Source organism: Sorex araneus, chromosome X, assembly GCF_027595985.1.
Source record: "Sorex araneus isolate mSorAra2 chromosome X, mSorAra2.pri, whole genome shotgun sequence".
Taxonomy (NCBI): Eukaryota; Metazoa; Chordata; class Mammalia; order Eulipotyphla; family Soricidae; genus Sorex; species Sorex araneus.
Window position 1 is genome coordinate 78,226,327 of NC_073313.1, and position 13,302 is coordinate 78,239,628.

General features: G+C 43.2%; 1 protein-coding gene across 2 annotated transcripts in view; it reads left to right on the forward strand.

The window, feature by feature from the left end:
• LOC101551817 (rho guanine nucleotide exchange factor 6) overlaps positions 1–13,302 on the forward strand; it is a 149,374-nt gene that overhangs the window by 44,866 nt on the left and 91,206 nt on the right. For both annotated transcript variants that reach the window (XM_055122345.1, XM_055122346.1), the window contains one exon: positions 4,857–4,927. In XM_055122345.1, the coding sequence (XP_054978320.1) occupies positions 4,857–4,927 (71 nt within the window). The remainder of the gene's footprint in view (positions 1–4,856; positions 4,928–13,302) is intronic.

Below are 13,302 nucleotides of genomic sequence, written 5' to 3' on the forward strand. Positions count from 1 at the left end.
GTTGAATGCAATCCCAATTGTTTAACTTTGCTTCCACTTACTTGGTCAGTGGTGTTTCATCTTTAAAGATACCTTTAGCATCAATGTCATGGGGGGTTCTGCCTACGTTTTCTTCCATGTACATTATAGATTCAGGTCTGATATTGAGCTCTTTAATCTATTTTGATCTGACTTTTGTGCCTGGCCTTAGACAGAGGTCTGATTTCATTTATTTTTGCATATGGCTGTCCAGTTTTCCCAGCACCACTTGTTGAAGAGGATTTCCTTGCTTCAGAAAATATTTTTTGCTCCTTTGTCAAAGATTAAGTGTTCATATATTTGAGGGTCTCTGTCAGTATATTCAACTCTATTCCATTAGTCTGCAGGATTATTTCAATACCATGCTGTTTTAATTACTACTGCTTTGTAGTACAGTTTGAAATTGTGAAAGGTGATGCTTCCCATCTTCTTTTTTCCCAAGGATTGCTTTAGCTATTGGCGACAGGGATAATATGATGATTACTGCAATAATATCCAAGCACAAAATAAAATTGAATGCCATATATTTTAGATGCCAAAGTTGAAAAATTAGTTATGTAAATGAGAATAGGCAGTTTTAAATAATTTGTATTATTATCGTATGTATTATATTAAATGATTTTAATTTCTCTATTGTATTTTGTTAAATGATTTGAAATTCTTTATATACATAGGTTAAAATCATATAACAACCATTCTCTACAGACTGAATTTTGTTGATTTTTTTCTGATAATTCCATTTGCCATTTCTTTAAGTTTTGTGGGAACAAGCAATATGAAATAAATATGTTATATGCCGCCTGACAAGAAGGCAGGCTGGAGATGAGTGACAGGGAACCTAGTGACACTGGTGGAGGGAAGGGAACACTGGTGGTGGGATTAGTATTGAAATATTGTGTGCCTAAAACAACTCTATTATGAACAACTTTGTAAATCATGTAGCACTGTATCATTGTCGTCCCCTTGTTCATTGATTTGCTTAAGTGGGCACCAGTAATATCTCCATCATGAGAGTTGTTGCTACTGTTTTTGGCATATCAAATATTCCACAGGTAGCTTCCCAGGCTCTGGGAATGATACTCTCGGTAGCTTGCCAGGCTCTCTGAGAGGGACAGAGGAATTGAACCCAGGTCGGCCGCGTGCAAAGCAAATGCCATACCTGCTGTGCTATCGCTCCAGCCCTTGTAAATCATACTGTCTCAAAAATAAAATAAATAAGTAAATAAATAAATAATTGCACATTAAAATTTTTAAAAATTTTTGAGGGTACAGAGATTAAGGCACACTGCCCCGTGTGTGATTGACTCCAGTTCCATTCCTGGCATTACAAGGGCCCCCAAGCATGATAGGCAGTGATCCCTGTTGAATGAGGATGAGACTAGCTCCACGAATACTGTTGTGTGTGACCCCCCAAAACAACTTTTGAAGTAACATGATTAACAATAATGTTAATATCTATGCTTTAGACACACAACGTTACTGTACCACACCTCCTATCTAGGAGCCAACATCCCTCCACTATTGAACCTGGGTCACTATTTGTCTCTCTCCTCCTCGGTCACCTCTCCCCACACCCTTGGTCACCTCTGGCCAGCTGGCAAAAACCTAAGGGTTTGTTTTCATCATCCAGTGTGTATTTACTTACTTTGTCTCTATATTTCACATATGACTAAGATCATCTGGTATTTGTCTTCTTCTGGCTGGGGAATTTCTTTTTCTAGAGTTTTAAATTTATGAATTCAATTTCCTTAATGGTTATAAAGCTATTCAAATGGTTTATTTCACATTCGTTGAGATGTAGTAGTTTTTTTTGAAATTAGTTCCTTTTCTATGTAATTATCAGTTGTTTATGCACAGAGTTGCTCAAATTTATCTCTTTATTATCTTTTTTGCTATCTCCAGGATCTTTAGAGATACCCCAATTCACTGCTGTTATCAGTAAACAGTTTTCTCTCTCTTGCTCAGATTTGACAATTTTATTAATTTCATCAAAAAGTAAACTATTTTTATCAAAAGTAATTCATGGGGAGGGTGGGGAAAGTGGAGTGATAGTACAGCGGGTAGGGCATTTGCCTTGCACATGGCTGACGAAGGTTAAATACCCTGAGCACCACCAGCATTTAGGAATTTCTTCTGAGCCACCTGATGTGGCCCCAAAACAAAGTTCAGCCACCCAGGGATCCCAAAACAGCTACTTCCTTTTTGATTCTTATTTGTCTGCTTTACTTTACATAGTAAATTTTTATTTTCATTGTCACGTTGTAATTACCCATTCCCGCGGCCTTGTTTTTACTCTTCTATATCTTGCAAAGCTCAGTGATGGTTTACGCTTGATTTTCTAGCAAGTTTCACTTGAACCCGGGCTGCTTAAAATCATAATTGAATAAAACCATCATGAGTTCTTTTGCCCAAGGGCTCTGTGCTCAGGAGCAGGTTTGGCAAATACAATACCGTGGGTTCAAGTCCTGGCTCTGTCACTTATCTCAAAGGCGTCACTGCACTGTTTGTCCAGCAAAGACTTGTGAATTCACTAGATTAATCCATGTGTATCTCCCCACCCTGCTTCCACCAGGTGGATCATGAAGTAGCATAATGCTCCCAGAAACTGGCTGTATCCCAGTTGTTATCACTGGGAAGTGACAAAAATAAGCCCTCGTGGCTGCCTTTTTTTGTCTATTTACACTCTACTTAGCCTGGCCCAGCTAGAAGATTCATTTTCACAAGCACAGCCCTGCACTGAGCCATGCCATGTCTATAGATGGGCTTCTGGAATCTTCCTGCCTAGAAGTCTTTGCTGTCTTTTTTGCCTGTCTGAATTCTGGCCATCCATTCTTTCCCAGCACTCCCAGGTTCAGATCAAGTCTGAGTTGGTTTTTTTTTTTTTTGCTTTTAAGATCACACTAGGTGGTGTTCAAGTGTTACTTCTGGCTCTGCACTCAGGAATTACTCTTGGAGGTGCTCCGGGGACCATATGGGATGCTGGGGATCAAACCCAGGTTTGCCGCATGCAAGGCAAACGCCCTACCCGCTGTACTATCTATAGCTCTGACCCCAGATCAAGTAAAGTCTTTTCTGTACAACAAACAGCTGCTTATTCTGGGCTCCACGTGGAACCACGCCCATGCCAGTGAACTCTCCTGCAAAATGAGTGGCTCCTATCTGCCCAATGAGGCTGCTCTTAGCATAAAACTCAAGGGCTAAAAATATGGAAGCAACCTAAGTATCTAAGATCAGATGACTGAATAAAGAAACTATGATACATGTACACAGTGGAATATACCTCCTCTATTAAAAAAAGATGAAATCATGTAATTTGCTGCTACTTGAATGGATCGGGAGAGTATCCTGCTGAGTGAAGTTAGAAAGAGAGGGACAGACACCGAATCATCTCATATCTGTGATATAACTATACATAGTAAAGAAATAGCAAATGCCTAACGAAGCTGATAATTGGTCTTCAGTAAGAAATTTACCATATGGGAGTGGTGGTGGGGCTGGAATATGATGGAGCACTGGGACAGTGTGTGTGGGGGAAGCAGACACTCTGGTGAAGGGTGTGGTGCTGGAACGTTTTATGCACGAAACCCCTACCATTAACAGTATTGTAAATCACAGTGCCTAAAAGTAAAATAAATTAAAATTCAACATAAATTTTATGTTTTGGCTTTTTGGGCCACACCCAGCAATGCTCAGGGGTTACTCCTGGCTCTGCACTCAGGAATTACTCCTGGTAGTGTTTGAGGGACCATATGTGGTGCCAGGAATCGAACTTGGATTGGCCACATATAGGGCAAATGCCCTATATGGTGCACTATAACTCCAGCCCCGAGAAGTTTTGACGATAGCTTTGTAAAGTTAGAGTTCACTTCTTTTAAAGTTTTTTTTTCTCTTTTTGAGTCACACCCAGCGATGCACAGGGGTTATTCCTGGCTCTGCACTCAGGAATTACTCCTGGCGGTGCTCAGGGGACCATATGGGATGCTGGGATTCTAACCTGGGTCGGCTGCGTGCAAGACAAATGCCCTCCCCACTGTGCTATCACTCCAGCCCCTATAGTTTCACTTCTTTTATTGAACCACCATGAGATACAGTTACAAAACTTGCATGTTTGAGTTTCAGTCATATAACGATTGGACACCCATCCGTCTACCAGTGCACATTCTCCATCGCCAATGTCCCCAGTATACCCCTCTCCATTTCCAAACCTCCCCCTGCCTCTATGGCAGACAATTTCCCCCACACACTCTCTCTGCTTTTGGGCATTATGGTTTGCAATATAGATACTGATAGGCTACCGCATTTGGTCCTTTATCTACTTTCAGCACACATTTCCCATCCCAAACGATTCCTCCAACCATCATTATTTTAGTGATTCCCTCTATATTCCAGCTGCCATCTCACCCACCTGATGAGACAGACTTCCAACTATGGAGCAGTATTCCTGGCCCTGTGTGTACTGTCCTTGGGTGTCAGTCTCATATTATTTTATTTTATACTCCACAACTGAGTGCAGTCATTCTATGTCTGTCCCTCTCTTTCTAAGTCATTTCACTTAGCATGATACTCTCCATGTCCATCCACTTATAAGCAAATTTCATAACTTCAGCTTTCCTAACAGCTGCATAGTATTCCATTGTGTAGATGTACCAAAGTTTTTTTAACCAGTCGTCTATCCCTGGGCACTCGGGATGTTTCCAGATTCTGGCCATTGAGTTTCACTTGTTTTGAAATATATATTTCCCTTGATCACTCTGATTGATATTATTTATACTATGTTCATTGGCTTTTAAAGTCCTCATCTTAGACTTTAACACCATTTTGTGTTTTTTTTTTCACAGAGAGACCACTCTCCCCCAAGGCTGTCAAGGGATTTGAAACTACTCCACTTACCAAGAATTATTATACTGTGGTGAGTAATCAGATGAATGCACAAAAGTTTTCCAGACTCCCCCAAGTGGAACTTTTTCCACTTGTCCAGCCACTGATGTGTTAAGGTGACCCAAATAAAAGCCTGGATAGAGTTGCCTTGCAACAGTATGTAGTCAGCTGCATTACAATGAAGTTTTTGCCTTCATGTACTGTAGCATCCGAGGGTACCAGAAAGATTCAGAGCAAATACAGGCATAGGAGGACACAGACATAAAGGTGAATTCCCAAGTTCCTCTAATGGAATAAGTTTTAAATGATTATATACTATGATTTTATTTTTGAATCACTCAATCCATTATGATTACCTCTGAAATATTATAAACTTCATTCTTGAGGGAACCCAAAGGGAAGACTGCCCTTTGGCAAAGAGGAAGGAAAGAAACGGCTTTGGCATGAACTCAGATATGTCAAAATATATTACCTATAAATAGAGCCTTGTGATGCTTGAAACAAGTTCCCATTTGAAGCAGAAATGGAATCGCTCTTCTTAATCTACTCTTTGCTTTTCTTCACTTCTCCCTCTGAGACCTGGTTCAGTCACTAATGAAAAGGCCAAGTCATCATACTGCTGAGTTTCCCTGTCTGATAGCCCCCACCTCTGCAGAAACCATTGGTTCCCCCCCCCCAGTGTTCTGTGTGGTTTGTCCTGCATGTGTCTTGCATTTCATGCATGGATCAGGTTTTTAACCCTCTCTACATCTCGGCTTTCAAAAACCTCAATTTCACTTTTTCTGTGAATTTTCTCTAGAATTGTACCATGAGCAGTGGTTGGTATGAGAAATCAGGAAGGAATTTCATAGGTAACGTGGACATGAATGGGATATTGTTTTTTGTCATGTTTGTCCAGTTATATTTATTTCTTCCTTTTTTATTTTTTTGGTCACACCAAGCGATAAACTCAGGAATTACACCTGGCAGTGCTCAGGGGGGCATAAGGATGCTGGGGATCAAACCCGTGTTGGTCATATGCAAGGCAAACGCCCTCTCCCCTGTACTAACACTCTGCCCCTCCTCCTCTTATATTTCTGAGTTTAAACTTTATTAGCTAACAGGTCTAGGCTTTTGCCTGCTTCCTCCTTGATCACTTCTTTCAGCTTCCAGATAAAAGACCCAATGATTTATTTATTTTTAAAATAGAGGCCACAATCAAATGATGGATGAAAATGTTCAGCCTGGCGCCAGAGAGATAGTTACAGTGCTTACCTTGAATTCAGCTTACACTGGTTCGGTCAACACCTGCTCCTCTGAGCACCACCATGAGTGACCCAAAGCACAGAGCCAGGAGTAGCCCCAGTACTCCCATTGCCCCTCCCTGTAGGGAGCCACTTTACAAGCCTGGCTTATCTCCTAGTCAGATAGTCTGGCTCTCTGATTCTAACAGAGGCTTGTAGCAAGGTTGCCACTATGGTCGCCATTTGTTTCTCAATAGCCTATGCCTGTAACAAAGGACATGTCAATCTGCATTTGTATGTGGGCCCAGACACCATTTCCTCCCAGCAGAAAAGGTATAAGTAGTAGCTGCTAGTAGAATAAACTCTCTCTTCCTCCTTGCTTTCTGGCTCTGTGTCTGTTCATTGGCTGCTGTCCCCTTCTCAGCCCCACAAAGGGTCCTCCCTGCTGGTCAGGACGGGACCTCACACCTCCCCACCCCACCAAACAAAAGAAACATGTTACTCTAACTTCTTCCTATCTTCTCCCTTGTGGGTCATTCTCCTACTCTGGTGATTCTAGAAAATTGATGGATTGACTGTGGAAGACACACCTTGCAATGTTCAGGGGCCCATGCGATGCATGTACTTCAGTCCTTTGAGCCATCTTCTGGGCCTCATGATTCTATGAATTTAAAGTGTTGTTGGGATCCTCCAAGGTAGATTCATCTCTGTAATCCCTTTGGGTCTTTTTTTTGGTTTTGTGCCACACCCAGCAATGTTCAGGGATGACTCTTGGTTCTGTATTCAAGAAGTACTCTTGGTGGTGTCTGGGAACTGTATGGGAGGCCAGGGACTGAACACAGGCTGTGCAAGGCAAGCAGACAAGAGCCCTACTGGCCGCACTATCACTCCGGCCTCTGTGATTCTTATGGGTCTTATGTGAAACCCATATATATATATATATATATATATATATATATATATATATATATACATACAAATGTTGGATGTTCCTGAAGTTTACATCACCCATCTCTTATTGAAGTTCATATGCATCGTTTCAGTTTCTTGCTGTCAGAGACAGTTCTGATACATCACTTTGGCAAAGCTTATGAAAATTTATAGGATGGATTCCTACAGGTTTTATTGTTGGGTCAAAAGATTATTTACATACCTATCTATACTATTCATTCTTCCTCTGAGACATTCATTCATGTATAAGTCTTGTGGGGGACTTGAACCACACCAAACAGTGCTCAGGAACTGTTCCTTTTTTGTTGGTTTTGGGTCAATGTCACTGTCACTGTCCTCCTGTTGTTCATCGATTTGCTCGAGCGGGCACCAGTATTGTCTACATTGTGAGACTTGTTACTGTTTTTGGCATATCGAATACGTCACGGGTAGCTTTCCAGGCTCTACCATGCGGGAGAGATACTCTCAGTAGCTTGCTGGACTCTCCGAGAGGGGAGGAGGAATAGAACCTGGGTCGACCGCATACATGGCAAATGCCCTACCCGCTGCGCTGGCTGGTTTTGGGTCATGCTTAATTCTCAGGGCTTACTCCTGTCTCTGCAATCAGGGATCTTTCCTAGCAGGGCTCAAGAGGAACACAGCTGTGCTGGAGATGGAGTCTGGGTGTTGGCTTGCAATACAAGCACCCTATTCCATAGTGCCCAAGGGCTATATTCCCAAGTACTCAGGAGTGAACCTTGACGATGCTCAGGGAACTCTATGTGGTGCCTGGGATTTGAACCAGGATTAGCAGGATGCTGTAACCCCTGTACTAGATCTGTGGCCAACTATGTATATATTGTGATAGATTTGCCTCAAATTTTATAAAGAAAATAGGTGTCAGGAATTCCATGATGGCATGTAAGGAATCTACAGAGCAATAATGGGAATATCACTGAATTATTTTGAGATCAGGTGGACATATTGGTGTTTTATTGGCAGAAACATAGTTGTAATAGATAGAGATGTGAAGTAATTTGCGTGAGTTATTGGTGGTGTTTTTAGTCCATCTTTCCTATTTGAATATTTAAACTTTTTTTGCCATACCTGGTGATGCTCAGGGGTTACTCCTGGCTCTGCGCTCAGGAATCAGTCCTTGCAGTGCTCAAGGGACCACATGGGATGCTGGGGATTGAACCCTGGTTGACCTAAGTGCAAGACAAGTGCCCAAGTTGCTGTGCTATCTCTCCAGCCCCTGAATGTTTATACACTTTTTGGTCTAAAGTGATAGTACAGTGGGTAGAGCGTTTGTCTTGGATGCGGCCAACCCAGGTTTGATTCCTAGCATCCCATATAGTCCTCCGAGCTCCAACAGGAGTAATTCCTGAGCTACAAGCTAGGAGTAATCCCTGAGCATCACTGGGTGTGACCCAAAAGCCAAAAAATTATTTTAAAAATTGCACACTTTTTTGCCACAACTCAAAATGTCTTTCATGTGTTTTGATCATCCTCCCATTTTATACTATATACCTCAGAAAAAAAAATTGGAAATCTTGTCAGCTGGGGCCTGAGTGGTGAGTGGATAGTATAGCAAGTAAGGTGCTTTCCTTGTACACTGTTAACCTGGATTCAATATCCAGTACCCCAAATGGTCCCCTGAGCCCTGGCAGGAGTGATCCTTGAGCACAGAGCCAGATGTAAGCCCTGAGCACCATCTGTATTACTGTCATCCCATTGTTCATCAATTTGCTCGAGCGGGCACCAGTAACATCTCCATTGTGAGACTTCTTGTTACTGTTTTTGGCATATAGAATACGTCACAGGGAGCTGGTTCAGGGAAAAAAATCTTGTCTAGTTGTAGAATTTTAATGTTTTTCTTGGCTTTTGGGTCACTGGACTGTGCTGTGGGCTTACTCTGGCAGGGCTCAGGGGGCCATATAAGATGCTGGGAATCTAGCTGGCATAGGCTGCATGCAAACCATCACCTTATTCCTGTGCTCTCCAGGCTATGGTATCTCTTTTCCATTTTTATGTTTTGTGCCACACTTTGGGGTACTCTGGGGCTGCTCCTGGTTCTGTGCTCAGGGATCACTTGCTTGAGAGACCATATGCAGTACTGGGGTTCAAATTGGGGTTCAGTGCCTGTCAGGCAAGTTCCTTAGCCTTTGTAATATATCTTGGGTCTCTAATGACTATGTCTTTTAGAACCTATATGCAGCAGTGTATTTATATCTCAAATACAATAACAGATATATACATACCTCTCAGAAAGCTCAGCAAGTTACCGAGAGTATCCTGCCCGCATGGGCAGAGCCTGGCTAGCTACCCATGGCGTATTCGATATGCCCAAAACAGTAACGATAGTAACTGACCCTGAAAAAGCCTCCAATTGTTGGGAAATACGAGTAAGGAGAGGCTGCTAAAATCTCAGGGCAGAGAGGAATGGAAACGTTACTGCTGCCCGCTCAAGTAAATCGACGAACAACGGGATGACAGTGATACAGTGATACAGTGATGCAGCAGAAGAGATGAAGTCTATGGCATGCTAAATCATATGCAACTCTCAGGAACTGTAATTCTTCTTGATTCCCACCTTCAGCTTACCCCTATTTTCTCTCTTGCTCATCTATCTACCCACTTGACTCCCACCATGAATATTTTCTGCTTTTCTAGTGCTTATTCCATCCCCTACCTCCACTCTTTAAAGACTGATTTTTAGAGCTATGTAGGTTCACAGCAAAAATGAGTGACAGGTGGAGATTTCCTATAGAATCCACCCCCCCCCCCGTGCACTCCTCCCCTGCTCCCCACATGCCCAACCCCCAGCAGTATATTGTTATCTGTTGAAGAACCTCCATCCTTAGTACCTCTCTGAGCTGTGCAGAGTGCACCCAAACTCCATAGTTTACATTTGAATTTGCTCTTGGTGTTGTATATCTGAGGGGTTTGGAAACGTCCCTAATGACATGTAAATGGATTCCTGGACTCAGTTCCAAAGTGGGTATGTGTGGAGGCTCCCCCACACCAGCCAGCAATTTTCACACACCAAGTAGGGTGTCAGGAAATAGAAACTCAATTCTGACACTATCCGCCCAGATATAGTGATGCATTTCACAGCAGAGCAATCTGGCTCCACAGACCAGCCTCCGTCGCAGAGGCCAGTTGTAAAGCCCGGCTGCGCCTTCTGCTCTTGGCCAACCAACCACGCATCGGAGGCTCCCACCACATCCTTCGGGAGTTCTGGAGTTCTGCTGGAAGGGCTTACAGGGCTCAGGAAACCAGTTGACTTGCTGGATTACAGGTTATAGTGCAGAGGAATGTCAAGGTAAGGCTCAACAGACAAAGGAGAGAGATGCGGGGCTGGAGTGATAACACAGCGGGTAGGGCATTTGCATTGCATGTGGCCGATCCGGGTTCGATTTTCAGCATCCCATATGGTGCCCTGAGCACCGCCAGGGGTAATTCCTGAGTGCAGAGCCAGGAGTAACCCCTGAGCACCGCCAGGGGTAATTCCTGAGTGCAGAGTCAGGAGTGACCCCTGTGCATCGCTGAGTGTGACCCAAAAAGCAAAAAAAAAAAAAAAAAAAACCCACAAAAAACCACAAACAAAGGAGAGAGATGCATAGGGAAGATATGAGGCAGGGGCTGGCATTCCAGGTCCCCCCACATGTTCACCAACATGTAAGCTCTTTGAAAACCCTCCTTTTGATTTTTATGGAGGCCTTGTTATGTAGCCATGGTTGAGAACATCATTGACCTTCCATGACTGATTCAACTTCCAGAAGGTCGGTGGGTACCGAGAATTTGAATCCTTTTTGTTTGTTTGTTTTTCTTTTTTTCTGAATCACCATTGGATACACCCTTCCAAGGTTGTTTATGATTTTCAGTCATACAATGTTTCAACACCCATCCCTCCACTAGCACATTTTCCAGCTTCAGTGTCCCCAATTTCCCTCCCATCACCCCCTTCCCCACCCAAGCCTGCCTTTTTGGCAAGTACTTCTCTCTCCTCTCTTTCTCTCTCTCTCCCCTCTCTCTCTCCTCTCTCTCTCTCTCTCTCTCTCTCTCTCTCTCTCTCTCCTTTTGCGCATTGTGGTTTGCAATACAGATACTGAAATGTTGTCGTGTATTTCCTTTACTTACTTTTAACATTCATCTCTTGTCCAGTATGATCATTTTCAACTATTATTATCATACTGGTCCCTTCTCTATCTTACCTAGCCTCCGTCCCACACATACTCTTGGTAGTAAATTTTTTTTTATGGAGGGCACACATACAGTGCTCAGGGACTACTTTAACTCAGTGCTCAGAAGTTGCTCCTGGTGATGTTTGGGGAACTGCCGAGGTAGGCAGCGAGGTAGCTGGGGCCTCCTGCATGCCAAATATGTACTCAACCTATTGATCTATCTCTCCAGCCTCTGAGAACTCGAACCCTGGCATAATCACAAGAATGGGACTTCCAGCAAACAACTTTCAGTCTTACTTAGACGCTTTCAAAAGTCACTTCACTCACATCACAAAAGACATTTTAACACTTAGGAAATTCCAAGTGTTTCGGGAACTGTGAACTACAAAAGGTGTACACAGATCAAATCTAGGATGAGAAGCATTTTGACCATCTGAATGGCTAAGTAGATATTTCTTTTTTTCTTCTTATTTTTTGGGCCACACCTGGCAGTCCTCAGGACTTACTCCTGGCTCTGCACTCAGTGATGACCCTGGCGAGCTTGGGGAACCATATGAAATGTGAGGGATTGAACCGGGTTGGCCACATGCCAGGCAAACACCCTAGCTACTATACTATCGCTCTGGCTTCCAAATAGATATTTCTTATAAATCACACTTTCACCAGCCTCAAAATATTTTGCACTTTTTCATTTTTTTGAATTTATCAGCCTTGGGGCTGGAGAGTTTGCACAGCAGGTAGGGTTCTTGCTTTGTACATGCCTGATCTGGGTTCAGTCCTCACCACCCCAAATGGTCCCTTGAACACCACCAGGAGGCATCTGAGTGCAGAGCCATGAATAAACCCTGGGCACCACCAAGTGTTTCCCAAAATCCACCCCTGCAAATCTACCATCCTGAACTACTTCACACATCTATCCATTTATTCATGTTCCATGTATCTGTTCTCCTGTACCTTCGGATTTCCAATCTGACTCACTTATACAGCTTTCTATTTGGGGGCTGCAGGAAGGCAAGGTGGCAGAGTTTTGTGGAGTTGGCGAGTATCTATTGATGGTCAGGACTAGAGCTGCTTGTTTGTGAAAGCCAAAGTTCTGGAGGTATGAAATCAATCACTGCTCTTGAACTTAAACAGCTTTTCCAACGTGGAAGTCAACTATGCTATTAGTGCAGTTATATGTTACCCTTCTCATTTTCACAGACTTTTACTGACATAAACTTATGAATAGTTTAAGGTTTTTTTCCCTTTTTGGGTCACACCGGTGATGCACAGGGGTCATTCCTGGCTCTGCACTCAGAAATCACTCCTGGTGGTACTCAGTGGACCATAATGTATGTTGGGAATCGGACCTGGGTCGGCCGCATGCAAGTCAAATGCCCTACATGCTGTGCTATCGCTGTAGCCTCTAGTTTAAGGTTTTAAGCTTTATTTTTACCCCACACCCACGGGTGCTTACCCCACACCAACGGGGTACTCTTGGATCTGTGTCAGGGATCACTCTCGGCAGAGCTCAAGGGAACCATGTGGGGTACCAGGGATTGAACTCGGGTCCACTGTGTTCAAAGCAAGCACCCTACCCAACTATATTATCACTTTGGCCATCCATTAATGTGTTTTTATGAGCATCATAGTGATCTTAGTGTTCTTTTTTTTATTTAGTATTTTGGCTTTTTTGGTCACAACTGGTGATACTCAGGGGTTATTCCTGGTTCTTCACTCAGAAATTACTCCTGGCATTGCTGGTGGACCATACGGGATGCTGGGGATCAAGCCTGGTTCAGCTGCATGAAAGGCAAACACCCTCCCCCCTGTACTATTGCACCTACTGTTCTTCTAATAAAATTTTGTTTGGATTTAAAGGATCATGAGCCCTTGGATCCTGAATGTTAGTACAACAGGTAGATTGCTTGTCTTGCACAGGGGCAACCCAAGTTTGGTCCATGGTAGCCCATATGGTGGCCTGAGTCTGCTAGGAGTGATCCTTGAACACAGAGCCAGGAGAGTCCTGAGCACTGCCAGGTGTGGTCCCCAAACCAAACATCAAACAACAGGAAAAACAAAATAGT